Source organism: Coturnix japonica, chromosome 3 (genome assembly GCF_054131305.1).
Source record: "Coturnix japonica strain WE chromosome 3, WE-NBRP24, whole genome shotgun sequence".
Lineage (NCBI taxonomy): Eukaryota > Metazoa > Chordata > Aves > Galliformes > Phasianidae > Coturnix > Coturnix japonica.
This window is the reverse complement of record NC_140665.1, coordinates 40,715,109-40,730,757: the sequence shown is the minus strand read 5'-3', so window position 1 is coordinate 40,730,757 and position 15,649 is coordinate 40,715,109. Positions and strand designations below refer to the sequence as shown.

At 37.9% G+C, this 15,649-nt stretch overlaps 1 protein-coding gene across 7 annotated transcripts in view; it reads left to right on the top strand.

The window, feature by feature from the left end:
• The window catches only part of KIF25 (kinesin family member 25), a 29,375-nt gene that overhangs the window by 5,863 nt on the left and 7,863 nt on the right, over positions 1 to 15,649 (top strand). For 6 of the 7 annotated variants that reach the window (XR_014944770.1, XM_085543435.1, XM_015858019.3 and 3 more), the window contains 7 exons: positions 192 to 295; positions 1,508 to 1,596; positions 3,097 to 3,139; positions 5,301 to 5,368; positions 8,738 to 8,812; positions 12,299 to 12,448; positions 13,413 to 13,589. Coding sequence is in view for 6 of the 7 variants with exons in the window: in XM_085543435.1 (XP_085399561.1) it covers positions 192 to 295; positions 1,508 to 1,596; positions 3,097 to 3,139; positions 5,301 to 5,368; positions 8,738 to 8,812; positions 12,299 to 12,448; positions 13,413 to 13,589 (706 nt within the window). In the remaining variant the exon portion in view is untranslated. Of the gene's footprint in view, positions 1 to 191; positions 296 to 1,507; positions 1,597 to 3,096; positions 3,140 to 4,494; positions 4,608 to 5,300; positions 5,369 to 8,737; positions 8,813 to 12,298; positions 12,449 to 13,412; positions 13,590 to 15,649 lie in introns of those variants that run through there. The other variant, XM_085543440.1, reaches the window with a different exon arrangement.

The window sequence follows — 15,649 nt, the reverse complement described above, 5'->3', positions numbered from 1 at the left end:
TTTAGTCACATCTGAAAATAAGGCTATTTGCCATCTTCCCCTCTAAAATACATATCGAAGTGCTTTGTAAAGGAGAGGTGTCCTTTATTCTTTTGTTATATGTAGGCTTTTTACACGAGCTGAAACTGGAAAGCTTCTTTTGAAAAGTCACAGTTTTCAGTTGGTTCTCTAAAACAATTTCCTTCTTCCAGTGTTTCAGATGAAGGCTTTTGATCTTGAGCAGTCCCTGCAAGAGGTGACAGAGAGATATGAGAGAGAAAAGCAGAAGAGGAGAGCTCTACATAACAGCTTAGTTGTAAGTATCTTGAAAGACAAAACATCTTCTTATTCTGATTTAGTAATGCCCACAACTTCTTCGCCAATGAAACTAATTAACGTAGTGCTGCTGGATGTATCACTCCCAACCAGCATCTTCCACATGCATTCCTGTAGCATTTTGTCCTAAGGAGTATCGTCCAACTTGAATAGTGTGCAAAATTTGAGTTTCTTCATCCCTTTCTCTAATCAGAAAATACAGTTTCTTATCAGGCAATTGCTCAATATGAACTTTCAGGTAATTCAATTCAGGTTTGATTTAGTACAAATGTTTCTCTGAAACTGTTTTAGAATTCTTAAAATGATCAGCATGAAACTGCAGAATTATCTTCGTTTTATTTTTCCAAGCATATCTTGCTGTACCTGCTCAGGCATTGGTGATGGTTCATTTGGGATTTGTTGTTTTGCTTTTTGTTCTTCAGTTTCACTGCCTTCTCCTCTCCCCAAAGGACTGATTAGGGATTCAGGACCTCATGTTTAGAAAGATAGGCAATATTCAAACAACGTTCTTCTGAGTTTTTCTGCCTGGGAAGAAGCAGCTCTTCATTGGAAAGCACTTACCTCCCAGAATCTTTCCTGTGTTGCAGTTTGCTGAGCGGATATTCCCTGAGGCAGTGTGGGGAGTATTCAGTGCTCATCACAGGCAACCTGTTTTCAGTAATACAAAATGAGAAGAAATGATCATGAACCAAGAGGGAAGAAAAACACCAGATTAGATGAGGAGAAGTCTGAAGCAGCCTGGAGAGAAAAATCAATACTGGTTTTGCAGTCATATGTGAACATAGTGTGAAGAGAAAAAAGAACAAAATGTTTTATATCCTACATCTCCCTTAGGGCTGCTGAAGGAGACATGCAGTTTTTAATCTTGGTTGCTGTGTTAATGTAAGTTAAAAAGCTCAAGTGGAGAGGAAGGAGGCTGAAGAGGAGAAAATAGCTTTAACTGAAAGCATATTTTGTTTTTCATAGAGACTGAAGAGGGCTACACCATTTCAGAGCTCTGAAGAGATTATACTTTATTTAAGAAAGTTATGAGAAAGCAAATGATACTGAGACTATTTTATCTCCACAGAGTCTAAGGCTGTGATGTCGCAAGCAGTTGCCTGCTTTCTTAAACATATATAAATTTCTGTATGTGAGTGTGTTTGTCCTCTCCAGTATTTGATATTGAATCACGTTAATGTTCTAATTCTAGGAGCTGAGAGGGAATATCAGAGTCCATTGCAGGATCCGACCGTCGCTGCCTTTTGATCATGCTGCTGGACATACAATATCACAAGATAGGTAACTTATTATGGCTGTGTTATACCTTCTCTGGCTCACAGTTTATGTGAAGAGAAAACATTAGCCACATATATATGAGAATATGTGTGTATACTGTCACAGAATCACTAAGAAAAAAATACAGATTCTTTCCTCTTTCTCCTGCTAACTTGGCATTAGGCAACCTTATCCCTTCATCTAAAACTATGTCCACCTGAATAGGAAGACATAACAGTTGAGCAATCCAAGATTATCTGTGGTTTGGCAGGAGTAGCACAGCTGTAGTTGATGTAGAATACATTCACCATGCTGTACAAAGGCTGGGATAGAGTGATGTAATAGCAACTGTCAGAAATCGTAGGTAGAGAAATGCTCTCAGCATTACTGTTCCTTTTTTTTTTTTATAATGCTACAGAATGGATTTGCTGTCAGCACAAACACTGGTGATTCTATTTCAGTATGATTTGGCTCTGCATCCCTAATTTATAATACACTTACTGTAACTGAAGTGTCAACACCACTCAAGATCCAAAGGGAAAAGAGGGATTAAGTGCAAGTATGTGTCATAACAAGCTGAATTCTCCATAGATGACTAACACGAAAGAAGGTAGGGACTGAAACATACACAAACAGAGAAAGAAGGGGAAAACTAGGTGGGTGGCTAAAAAACAGAAATATTATCATCTGACCTATCACAACATGACTAATTTGGGAGTTTATTTTACTTTTCACTGACTACTTTTTCTAAACGACTACAGACAGTTTTAAAGTTTGCTCATATTTGGCAAATCTTTAGAAAAAATATACAATTATTTTAATTAAAATAATGTAAAAATACCAGACAAGAAATTTCAAGAAGCCTAAAGGAGAAACCTGCATTACCCTGTATTTGATATACATGGGGAAGAACCAGTGCTGTTTTTGTTGCTGTATGGAATGGATTAGTTAGGTGCCAGATCAGAGTGTGAAGTTTTCTTAAAATCTAAAAAAAAGAAATTTAATTAATGCCTATTTGTAAAACTAGGGACGGATTCTGGATGCACTTACACACGAGTGCATCTATACACCTCAGCATTCCCAGTCATTAGTTTTTGACTAATAATGGATACCGAGTTACTTCTGACTGCATTTACAGGATCAGGACTAAGTACCTGTGAAGAAGGTGTTCTTCAGTTTAATGCACTAAAAAGGGAAAAACTCTTCTTACAATCTCACCTTACCATCCCAAAATGATGGAGTGGTTTGCATGTGAGATATTCTTAATTATACTTGCTCTAAATTGCTTTTTTAAAGCAGATTATTTTGCTTGATTGAGCTTTTGTGATTCACGAATAACTGTGGTGTGCTGGCATGTTCATGGGGTACAATAGTAACGGAGATATGAAAGGTGCTCTTTAGATACGTGCCATTCACAGACATTTTGAGCATTGACTTCTGAACTAAATGGAACATTTAGATTTGCAAGGTGCCTTTTCTTTTTTTTTTTCAACCCCTACTGGTTTCTTTTTTTTTCCCTTCCAGGCACAGAAACTCTCTAGAAAATGTGGCGTACGCCATTGATGATGTGAGTATATTTGATGGTGAAATTCAAGAACGTGCTTACTGATACTTGTAAAGAGAAACAAAAGGGATGTGTGAACCAGAGGTATAAACATTAATAGGGTAGGGTGTTTTTTTTTGTCAGTTGGTGCCCAGCTTTGTTTTCCTGTGGTGCAATAGCAGGAGACCTGTGCCATTTTCATCCTGGCTCTTTGTAGTAACAATAGCATGGAGTTGCTGCTGCTGTAAGAACTGGAGCTTTGGTGTTTGCAGCAGTCAAACTGTTGCACAATCCTCACAGTCTCAGTCCCTTTGAGTCACTTGCATTTATTGTAACCATTTCTAAAGTAAGGTGGGCCTTTTTCATTTACTGTTAGAGAACAACTAATGTATTAGCATGGAAATGTGATATCTCAGCACCCACAGCAGCCTGTGTGGTACTGCAGTCAGGCATATTAAAGTCTTGGCTCAGATCCATCAGAGGAAGGAGAGTTAGTATTGAGGTTGCAAATCCAGATGGTGTTATGGCATTAATTGTGGCCATTACCAAGATATAAAATTTGAGAAGACACAGTAGCATGAGCTAAGGTCAAAGTGTTAAATTAGGTTTTAATTTTCTTAGCCACCATAGTTCTTCCACTGTTGCTATACGGTGATTAGCCAGATTCTCTTAGTATAGTGCTTAAAATATTGCTGAAGTGACCTGAGGTATGTTATGCATTGAAATTTCCCAAATTATAGCTTCATTAAGCAGATCTTGGTTGTATATAGTGAACAATTAGAGAGATATATATGCAATTAGGGGCTAATAGAACATATGAAGAGTCAGCTAAGAATGAATAAATATGTCAGGAGATAATCAACAGGGATCTGCAATATTAGATGTAGTGTTTCTGGATGCCATTATTCATTTATTGTGCTGTAAAATTACTCACCCATTTCCAACCTGTTATACTTTATTGTATGAAGATGAAATTAGGTTATATTTGGATTATTTTATATAGATATATCTCAAATCCGCACCAGTGGAGATGACCCACTGTTTCTATGACCCACTGCTGCTCTGGTGGCATTGTTGCTGAAATGCACCATCCTCCACCTCAGAGTGCTCACATCCACTGTCTGGTCTCCAGAAACACTCAGCAAACATCAATGAATGTCAGTGAGTGGGGCTTTTTCTGCATGGAGGAATTCAGTGCCATACCTTTGCTTCATATGTGCTTCCATGTCAGACACCATTCTGCCAGACTGCCCCTCTTCTGCCATCTGTCACAGAGCAACAACATATAATGGAATATTGATGGGAAGCTTCAACCTCTACAGCCATACCGCTGACATCCACCTCTGATGTCATGAGCTGACAGAATACAATAGGAGACATTATTTTCAGAACATCCATCCTGGTTTGAGGGTTGTAAGTTTAGCAGCCTGCTTGCTGTGGAAGAGCAGTAAAAATTTCAGCACTTCCATCAAATGCTGTAACATAAGCCCAGGTTAGTAAGCTAGGAAACCTCATTGAACTAGATGAAGTATTTTGTGTGCTGATTAGATTCCAAGTGAACCATTGTAAGCACTCACATTTAATTCTTTACTTTTATCTACACTTAATCAAGATATGCCACAAGGAGTGGAAGGTCACACAACTTACTACTTAAGGCATTCCAGACAGCTGTGATTTCTCTGGTAATCATTCAAAGAGCTGCTGGCACATTTGTCCAGCTTACAAAACTGCTACATAATCCATCTGGAAAGTGGATACTACTAAAAAATCATGGAAATCCAGCAATTGTACGACTTCAGTTCTTTCTCACAACCGTGGAGTAACATGATATGCCGAGAAATGCGCATTTTCTGCTCAGTTCTAGGCACAAATATTTATGAAAACTGTCCTTACAACAACAACAACAACAAAAGAAGAAATCTTGTTGCTGTTTATCTACCTGTAGTTGAGATTAGAGAGGCTGGATTTCTAGGTGTCTTGGTTTTATGGGCACATAAGAAGTTTAGGTTATTTTTTGGATCTTTCTTATGAAATGTGACTATTTTGTGTTGGTTGTTTGTTAATAATCTGAATGTGCTCTAAGATCCTTACTTTTGATTTTGCTTGTTCACTGCAGTGCAGTAAATGTTTCCGTTTTATACAGACATTTGTGACATTAACTGTAAATATTTTGTTCTTCTTGTAGGAAACTGTCCTTGTGAAGTGTAGCCGTCCTGGTCATGCACCAATAAACAAGACTTTTCAGTTTGAAAGGTGAGTAGACCCACGTAGCTGGAATATTTGTGTAGTGAGGGACAATTTTTGAGGTCGGTAAGTGACAGAGAACTCACATAAATATGAGAGATTCTGAATGCAGAGGCTGAGAGAAGGGTTTTTAGTTGGTCTTTGTGCCTTATTAGACTTATTAAACTTGATTGGAAGTCAAATGCATCCAACATGTATTATATGGTCTAAATTAATGTTCTGAGCCTGTTTTAGCATATGCTGCTGTAGGTTGGCCTAACACTGCCAGTTACTTGCTTTCTTTGAGGCGTCCTTTGAAGAAGCTGCCATTTTTCTGCTCCTGAAGCCCGGGGACTGCTGTTGTGTAGGCCACAAAATTCCTGAGATCATGCAGATAATGGGGGAAGCTTTACTCCCCTTAAAGGCTACAGGATTCCCTTGATACGAGGCATATGCAGCCTCTCACTTGTTTGCTAAGTAATTCCTTTCACCCTTTAGTTATACCTATATAGACATATCAGTTGAAGTAAATACAGAATAATGCCGGAATTCAGTTCCACGGACCAACGCAGTTAATGGTATTGACACTGGACTCCAGAGCCGCTGCAACTCTGTACATGTGGTGCAGATCCTGATAATCAAGGAAACGGGTTGAGAAAAAAATATAAATCCCCCAAAGAATGCCATTCTTGGGGAATGTTTTTTCAGTGTCCCGGCACAGCTCTTTCTTATAAACAGTAGAGCATATGGTTCTTATGAACTCAAAAATGTTTATTTTTTTTAGCAACATTTTATGGAACTAATAAATGTCAAAATATTTGATTTCAGCTCAGGAAGAAAATTCCAGCTTTCAGCATGTTATGCTTTTATAATTTTTATTGGTGAATCAGTTAGCAAAATAAAAAGAAGCCTGGAATTTTCAAGGTGAAATTAACATTAATCACTACACAGGGACAAATCTGTCATCATTCTGATAAAAAGAAATGGGCTTAGAGAAATAGATTCTCTGGATTTGCTGCATCTTTCATGGTCTCAGATAGCTAATTGTCTGTCCATGCCTTTAGCCACTATGATTACAGCATAGCATAAACCAGTTGAAGCCAAACTGACAGTGCTTCATTTTGGTACTGGTAGAATTTGAAGCTCAGGAGCTAAAGAGAGGCAGTAAAAAAAAAAAAACCCTTTAGGAAGCTGAGTAAATATTTGGAGTAGTTACTGTAACATTGAACTCCATGCCTTTCCTCTGAACTGCTTACACATACCTGAACCTGACATAGTGAGCTATTAGCTATGCTGATTGTGAAAGCACGGCCCACTAAAACTGGCTGAGTTTAGCTCTAGCTGTGGATAGTTAGAACGTTTGCAAAGAGCCAAAGCCCTCAGTACCGACTGAAGACAAGTTTTAATGTTCTTATCTCATGAATGCCCTTTAAGTTTGGTGGCTTGGTTTGTTGTTGTTTTTGTTTTTTAATGTAGTCGCTCTGAGGGAGATGTTTTGCTGTGTTAAGAAAAAGGTACCGTTTCAACAGAAATTGAATTATAGCCTGAGTTGGTTAAGATACAGGATTTGGTGCTAATGAATATTTCATTGATTGCAGATGATAAATGAAGCAGAGAAAAGTGTCTGGAAGTGCTTTTGCTCTCGTAGTGACCTTGAAGATGTTACATGCAAAGCTTATAGAAGTGTGTTCTTGTATGCATGCAAAGCAAAGATGGCATATTGCTATTCAGTGTCTGTGTCTTCCCAGTAAGAACTGAGCCACATCTCTGCATGTTTGTTGGCTTCTCAGTTTAGCATGACAGCATGTCAGTGGAATGGCAAGACAAGCAGTATTTGTCCATCAAGCCAGAAAAGTGCTCATATCCTTATTAAAGAGAGTACATTTTCATACAGCTTACAATTAGACTGTGGAACACGTTGCCACAGGATGTTACTCCAGGCCAAGAATTCAGAAACATGTAAAAAGAAACTGAATGCTAATGCTAATCATCTTTTATTTATTTTGAAGCAAAGATTCAACTCATGTTTCAGCTTTGAGACCAGTTTGCAGCAGTTATTATTAGGCAGAGATAAACTACTCTGTCTCCCACCACCATAGTGTTTTTTGCTTCTTCCTCTCGCCATTGTCAGAAGCAAAATGTCGAACTAAGTGGTTTACGTCTAATTCTGTATTCATCAGTGATCCCTCTGTACAGTCCTATTGGTGGAGAATGCAAATACGAAATCTATGTGCAGTCTACAGACTGTAGTGATCAGATCCTGGTCGACATACACAGCACTTTGAGTAAAGAGCCAACTTCGATGTTCTCCATTCCTTCAAACTTTTAGCATTGTGTATTAAAGCCAAGTGTACTCATATGGTATATACACAGGAAAATAACGACACTTTGTAATCTTTGCTGCAACCAGAAGTCCTGTCAACTATTTGGCTATAAAAAATAGAAAACACGCACAACTTAAAGTGGTGCTCAATGGAAAACAACAAGAAAAAACATTGCAACATAAATATAGCAGAAAAGGAAGCTTTTTCCAAAGAAGATTCATGCCTCAAATTTCTAAGTGTTGGCTATGATATTCATGTTGCAGATTTGGACCATCTTCTATAAGCCATATCTGTTGCTGACTGCGTTCTTGTGGGGGATTCTTTTCTGGTATGCTAGAGAAGGACTGAATGAATTAGGATGTCTTTAATCAAAATTTCTTCCCTCTAATGATTTCTTATTTTCAGGCACTGGCTTTATATTGTATGAGGTTTATATTTGAAAAGGTGGGAGGACAAACAATAGTTTTGGCCCATGAATTATATTGGCATTGCTCTTTTTCTAATAACTTACTCCATTTGATTGTCTTTCATTCACTTTAAAACTTAGTTTGAAGTATACATCATGACTCCAAAAAAGCAGAGGAGAACCCTGAAGTTCTAATTTACAGTCCCCTGCACTGCAACAGGACAGAAAAACAACAACCAATAAACAATTTCTTTGGTGAATTCTGGCCCCTCTCCTGCTTCAAGGTTCTCTTCTGTAACGTGCCAGAGGTACATCACACATTCCTACACAACCTCTGGGACATGTTGATGCGTCACTTTTTTCCCCTTCTAGCCAACTGAACGAAGTGGTGACTCCCAAGGAAGCTCAATTCTGCCTCATTACCTTTTAATTTCCTGGCACAGGAAGTCAAGTTTAGAGCAGCAGTGAATAGTTTTGGTTTGCCAGCTTCATATTGCCAAGCTAAACAGTTGTTTTTTAAAAACCCAATCTGTAAGTGCTGTTGTCATAGAAATGTCAGCAGGTCACAAGCTTTAGAAGATCATAGGCCTACGTTTTCCTTTGTCTGTGCTCCTCGATTATGATAACATAGATACCTACATCTCTTCTTCATTGTACTTTGCTCCTCAGGGTTTACAGTGCTACTGAGTCTCAAGACACAGTGTTTGCAGACGTGGCCCCTTTGCTAACATCTCTCCTGGACGGGTAAGTGAAAAGGTGGGAGTAAAAAAGCTTAACAGCAATTCTCTACTGAAATTCATCACCTAGAAAGGGTTACTTAATAGAGGCTGTCCTGATGTGTTCTAAAGCTTCTGGGCTCAGTTTTCCTGTTTTCTTTCTGATGAACACCATGTGAAAGTTGCTTCCCCATGTAAAAAGAGAAAACACTGCTTACAAAAATTAGCATGACAGACAAATTTGGAAAGGAGAAAAAAAAAGTAGCTTTTTTCCTCTGCTTTCTGGCAAATTTAAGCACTGCTTCTGATGGAGGACACCATCTTTGTTTCTTTGCTGTGATTTGGTAGAACACTGACATTTCCCAGTCACTTTTTCTTCCTGGTAGTTAAAAGCAGTGCGGAAGAGGCATACCAGGGTGTTTTAAATATTGGGAAACCCCAGGCAACCATTCACTCATGCCACATTAGGACCTATAAGGGCTGTCTGGGGGCAAGAAGACACCTACATGGCCCATAAGGCACTATTCTGTCTTATCAAGGGTGAATGACCACAGTTGAGTAACCTTGGGATCACTAGATTGGAGGAGTTTGGAAAAGTCTGTAAAATCACTGTTTTATCTCTCTGACTTTTCCTTTTGCGGTGAGTGTAAGTTTGTTTTGGTTCAGTTTGTTACCTACGTGTATTCAGACATAGCTAAAAAATACCTTGGTCTGCTCTACTTGCCACTTTCTAATTTGCACAATGAAAGGATCCCGTCCTAAAGATGGGGCTTTTATATTCATTTAGGAAATGTTCTGTTATTGAAAACAAAAAGATGCCTTGTTCATCTAGAAGTGGCATTTAAACAGAAGCAGATTTTCAGAGGGGGACAGACTGCACACTAGCCATGTTTCTGAGCAGCATTCCCACCGTAAATGTGAAACAGACTTACTTGGTTGGAACCTTGAACCTTCTTGCTGTTCTTGATTGTTTTGGTCAGATCTCCAAAGTGAACTTAAACAACTTTAAGCTTAAGTAGAAAGGAGCACTGCAGTCCTTTATTTTTCTTTTCTTTTTATTTTTTTAATGACTTGTTTTTGTGGTTTTTTTTCCTTTTCCCCCCCCCCTTTTTTTTTTTTTTTTTTCTTCTTTAAAGAATAAATATCCAGGGAGAAGAGATTATTCCATATGCAAAGCAGATAAAGTACAACAAGCTTCAGATATTTCAGTTAGCAGTAGAGGGCCAGCAAGGGACTAAGATAACATTTCCCCTTTCCTCATAACACTGAAGATTCAACCTTATTTATTTTAAGGAAGGATACATTCCTCCTTCTTTAATTTCCATTAATAGTGATAACTTTCTTCCTAGCGATAACTTATCTGTTTTGAATAGCCCCACTCTTTTGAAAGCAATAATGTGAAAGAATTGGTGATTTAATTTGATTTTAATTTTCTAAGCAATAATATAACTAATGAAGTAGTATGGAAAGGGAGAAGTGTTGGGGGTACATAGGAGAATCATAAACAGAAAATCTCAAATTAGAAGCCTGAAGTTAGAAGCAGCTTCATGCTGTTTGAAATGACTTTGTTGGAAACAGAACATCAATAAAGTGAAGTAGATAAACATAAATTAGTCTTTTGCTGCTGCTTGTCTTCTTGTTGAATTACCCAACAATTCATTCTCTCTTGTGTCTTCTTCAGATATAATACAGCTTTGGGTAGTTTTAGTTCCTTTGGACTTACGGAAATACCATTTTGAATATGGCAGAGAGACTGTCACTGGCTTTATTCATGATTTGTATCTTTAAGGTTACTAGCAGCTGACTACTTAGCTTTTGATCATATCACCTGTATCTTGTCAGAACCTATTTTGATATCTAACAAAAGCTGTGAAGGGGGATTTAAGTAACAGCACTATATGGAAGTTGAAAAACTTCTGAGAAGACTTCCATTGTCTTTTTCCTATGGGCAACAGCCACTTGCAGACTTCTGGGTCCCCTTTTGGTTTCAGAGATCTCTCTTTGATTTTGAAAAGGCACTAGAGGTCTCAGGGAGCTATTATTTGGCCAGGCAGTGGGCAATAGGGAGCTGAACTATGAAAATCGCTTGTTCTTAGCCTCACTGAAGACTATCAAAATTATTGGAAGCTTCTCCACTGTAATAAATGCAAGCAGAATTATGTCAACAGTGAGTACTTAGGGATATCCCTTGTTTCAGAGTTACAGCTCTAATTTGTAACACATTTTGCTCTTTATTTTCAGTTATAGTTCTCTCCTTTCCTTCATCATATCTATGTCTAGACTTCCAGTTTATACTCTTTGTATCCTAAAGATTAGGGGAAACCTTATCATAGGTTCACTGACTGCAGCTTTGACTCCACATTCCCAGAAGGGGTACAGAAGTATTTGTTGTGTTGTCTACATTGCTTTCTAACAAAATAAAGCTGTATTTGTAATCCTCTAGAAAAAAATGCTTCTAGACATGTTTAATATGCAAAAACAAACAAAAAACCCAACCAAATAAATTAAAGGAAAAAAAAAAGCCCTGCATATATATTTCTCTGCAGTGGTAATGTAGGGATTTGATGACCAAAAACCATACATCTAAAACAATTAGATGAAGGGCCTTCATTGAAATTTTCTGGCATGTACTTGAAACAATATTTTTTGATATGAGGAAAAGCATCAGATAACCAAAAGCAGCTGTTCAGGTCTGCCACAGAGGAACTAGAGCTTAAGCAGTAAAATTTTACTCTCTGCCAAGGAAGGAGCAAGCCTATTTTTGCAGCTCTGGTAGAGCAGAAAATCCAGCATACTGCACAGCACTTCCAGTGTATGGAGTGTGCTGAAGTTGTGTCTCTGAACAAATAAGATGGATAAATAGATATGTGTTTTCACCTTCTACAAGCCCATAATGAAGCAGTTCCCCCCACCGTTACTCCAGAGTAGTCTCCATGTTCATGCTTGCGTGGAGCCTTATCCAATGCCTTTGGCTTAAGATTTGTGCCTTTTATTGCTAGTGCTGTCTAATCTTCTCCAGTGGCTGAGGGCTCTGACTGAGGAGTTCATCTGAAAAGACTGAGAGCTGAAGAGTTTACTGCTCACAGCTGCTAAGATGTTTGTGCTGCGGTTTGCAGCATAGCACTGTCAGACAAATCACATGCAGCAATGGTTTACTTTAAAATGCTGTACTGTAAACAGCAGTGGTTCAGGAGCTGATTAACAAGCAGCTCAGCAGTGCATGAACTGGAAGTTGGACAGACAGGAGGCCTAACCTCATCAATCACTCCCAACTAAGCATCCCTGTTTTTGTCAGTTACTTGCCCTTCACATTTGCTTAAAAAATAAAACCTGTTTAGGAGATGTAATGAGCAGTACTTTAATTTGTCAGATGTTGAGAGCTCCAGAAAGAAAGCTGCAGGAGTGGTATATATTTTTCCTTTCAATAGGTGTTCCCAAGTTGTTAGAGTCTTAAATTGGTAGCTTACTCAGTTTTGGTAATGGTAGAATAAATGAAGTCCCTTTTGAATTTCAGATACAATGTGTGTATTATGGCTTATGGGCAGACTGGAAGTGGGAAAACTTACACAATGTTGGGACCACAGTTAGAGGAGAACCTTGCATTTGTCAGTGAAGATGAATCAGAGCTTGGAATTATTCCTCGTGCTACACAGGAACTGTTCAGGTAATACTGATCTGATAATATCAACCTAAGCAATGGATGACTACAGACTTTTCACCTTAAACTTTACAGAAAGGATGAAATGTTTGTAATGCATTTATTGTTACAGTTCATGGTTTCACAGTTGTTTATAGTATTTCTGGCTGCCATTTTGCATTTGAGACCTGATATTGATTTCTGGCTTCTAGCTTAGTCTGTTTTCCTAAGAAAATAAGACAGTGCAATTTAACTGTGTATGTATGTCTGTCTTTCAGACTCCTGTAACTTTTCAATATATTTCAACTATAGTAGCACAAACTGAAAAGACAACTGAAAATCCTTACCAGTTATGTGACAAGGACAGTTGAAATAGATGAAAAGGATCCAGATCAGAGCTCAGTCCCAAACAAATGATAGCTGTGTTTTAAACCATGATCTGTTTTCACATTGAGAATGCTTCTCACCTAGGGTTTTTTTAGTTGAACCTCACATGTGATTTGAACTGATGTTGGAATAGAAGAGCCCTTACATTTTTTTCAGCTAAGTTGATTTCTTCTGGGGAAAAAAAGGTGTAAGCTAAATTGAAAGAGTGGATTTTGTACCAGAATAATGATAGTATGGTAGAATGGAATCTCTTATCTGTTAATTGCTTGCACTCTGAAGAGTTATCATATCTTAAGCTCTGAATGCAGTCACCTTCAGGAGAGAAATGGCATGAAAAAATCTTGAGGAGGGAGTGGGGTTAGAGGAGAAAAAAGATTGAAGCTGGCAATGCTGTTTGGAAAATGAATGTTTTGATTCTTCGGGTTAACATTAGCATCTGGGTGAGGTAAAGTTCCGATCATTGATATTTACTAAGCACTTTTATGAGAATGTTGATTAGATTACAATTAAAGAATAATTCTATATTTACAGGTTGTTCACTTGAAGTTTGATTTCAGCCTTTTCTGGTTTCATTCATTTGCTTTATTCTACTTTTATCCTCCAGACTTATTTCAGAAAAGCCACCAGGAAGTTACTGGGTTGAGGTTTCTGTTGTAGAAGTGTATAATAATGAAGTCTTTGATCTTCTGGCCAAAGACAGTTGTGGAAAAGCATCTGGCATCAGACGTGACGTTGTCACAACCAGAGAAGGAAAGAGTGATGTTCCATTGCTTACATATGAGTGAGTACACAATTTCATCCTTATCATCTGATCATGACTGAATGTTAACGTGATGCCTGGCTGTTCGTAATTACATTGTAGATGTCAGAACTTGCTTCTAAACTACAAGTCCTTATCATCTGCAAAAGAATATATTGGATGGTTCCATTACCTGTGTCAATTAGACTGCAAATGTCAAAATATTTTCAGCATTAACAGTACAATTATTTTTGGTTAAACTTCTGCATTAGCAACTTTGATCTTCATCATGATGGCAAAAGGAGACCCAAAGAAATGAAGGATACATCTGTACTTACTGTGAATTTTTCTTTTATATATGTCTCAAGTATTACAAAAGAAGTTTGTTCTAGTGCACATGAGAATAATTCTGGATGTTACATACATATACTGCTCAAAGCAAATTCTTCTAAAACAAACCCCCCTACCTCATCAGATAACAAAAATATCATGCTTGTATCAAATTGTGCATTAACAAGAGTGAGTCTGTTTCAGATATTTTAGTAACAGGTGTCTTGTTTATGCTGGTATTAAGTAAGTCAGCACTGATAAGAATAAAAGTGCTGACAAGCAGCACTTGTGGCACTTGAGGGGAGAGGCTGCCCTGTGTAATTAAGCCATTGGTCATCCCTCTGTGAGTGCCTAGAATGTGAACAGATCCCAAAAGGGCACATTTCTGCTTGTGCACAACAGGGAGGCATAGGAACTTAGAAAAAATGTTCTGTTCTTTGGCCAGATAAATCTGTGAAAAGTCTCACTTTAATGAAATGTTTAGTGCCGTATAATAGCTTTTTGTGTTTCTGGAGGAAGAATAATGTTTTTCTTCGCTTCCCTATCATGACACTGATCACAATCTAACCTAACCTATACTTTTCTAGGAGGAATTGGAGGTCAGTTATGAAAAGCATTTTCCTTGTCTCCGTGTTAAAGCAAAATGCATCTTCAGTAGGAAGGCAGTATTTGTGGGACAGAATCACATAAGCAGACTAGTTCTTCGTTCATGTGAGTTCATGCCTTGATATAAAAATACAACAAGGTTCTGGCGGATTACACAGACATACTTTTATTCCACCCAGTGATATGCATTGCATTTTCTAGGCATTGTCAGGCTCTTAGAAAATGGAATGCCAGAGAAGTCATAAAGTGCCTTTCTTCACCATGGGAACTATATAAATCTCCTTTCTTTCTATGAAATAATAATCACTGTAATACTGTTGGAGGGTTTAACATTTTTCTCTGGGGTATGTCTGCTCTTCTTGAGGTTAAATATGATTTCCAGACAAATTCTGCACCCTTGATTGCACTCTGTACGCTTCGTAAGAGCGTGGTATGAATTAAAAATGAATTGAGCTTGAAGTGATGAATCCTTTTGCCATCTCTGTCTGTATTATGCTGCATGGTGGGTTGTTCTTGGCTTGTGTTCTTGGTTTTCCCCTGCTGTGGCTCTATCCCAACTTTTAGGATCTGGTTAAGTCTCTGTCAGTAAAAAGAAAAACTCATTCAGAAGTGAGTGGTATGGAGCCTAACCCGTTTGTGCTGAATCTTTCTTGAAGAAGCTGATCTCTTACTTGTGTCTAGAGAAGAAAGGAACGATGTGACCCAGAAAAGAAAAACAAGTTAACATAGTGCGGGTATTATAGAAATTAACTTTTTAATAATTCTTGATTATTGTATTTCTTTCAGTAAAAATGAGTTTTCTGGATTTATTCTTGAAGAAAGCCTATGCTCTTTCCCCATGGAGATTTTTATAATATGCAATGACCCTTCTCTTTTCCCAGGCTTTGGGGAAGGGAGAGGTGAGGTGTAGCTGGATTTATGCCACAGAGAAAGGGATTATAATCCACAGTAAGGCTTCATTTGTATTTTTAGTTCATAAAATTGATGCAGTGTTTATTTCTCTCACTTTTAATTTATGGTGACGGAACCTGGTGCCTTGAGCTAACCACTTCTTAAAAACACAATCAATCAATAAATATCCTTTTAGAATGCAAATATAAATAAGAATATGGGCTTGCATCTCGATTACAATGCAAGCAGCAAAGAAGTCCAATTCATAAACAAGC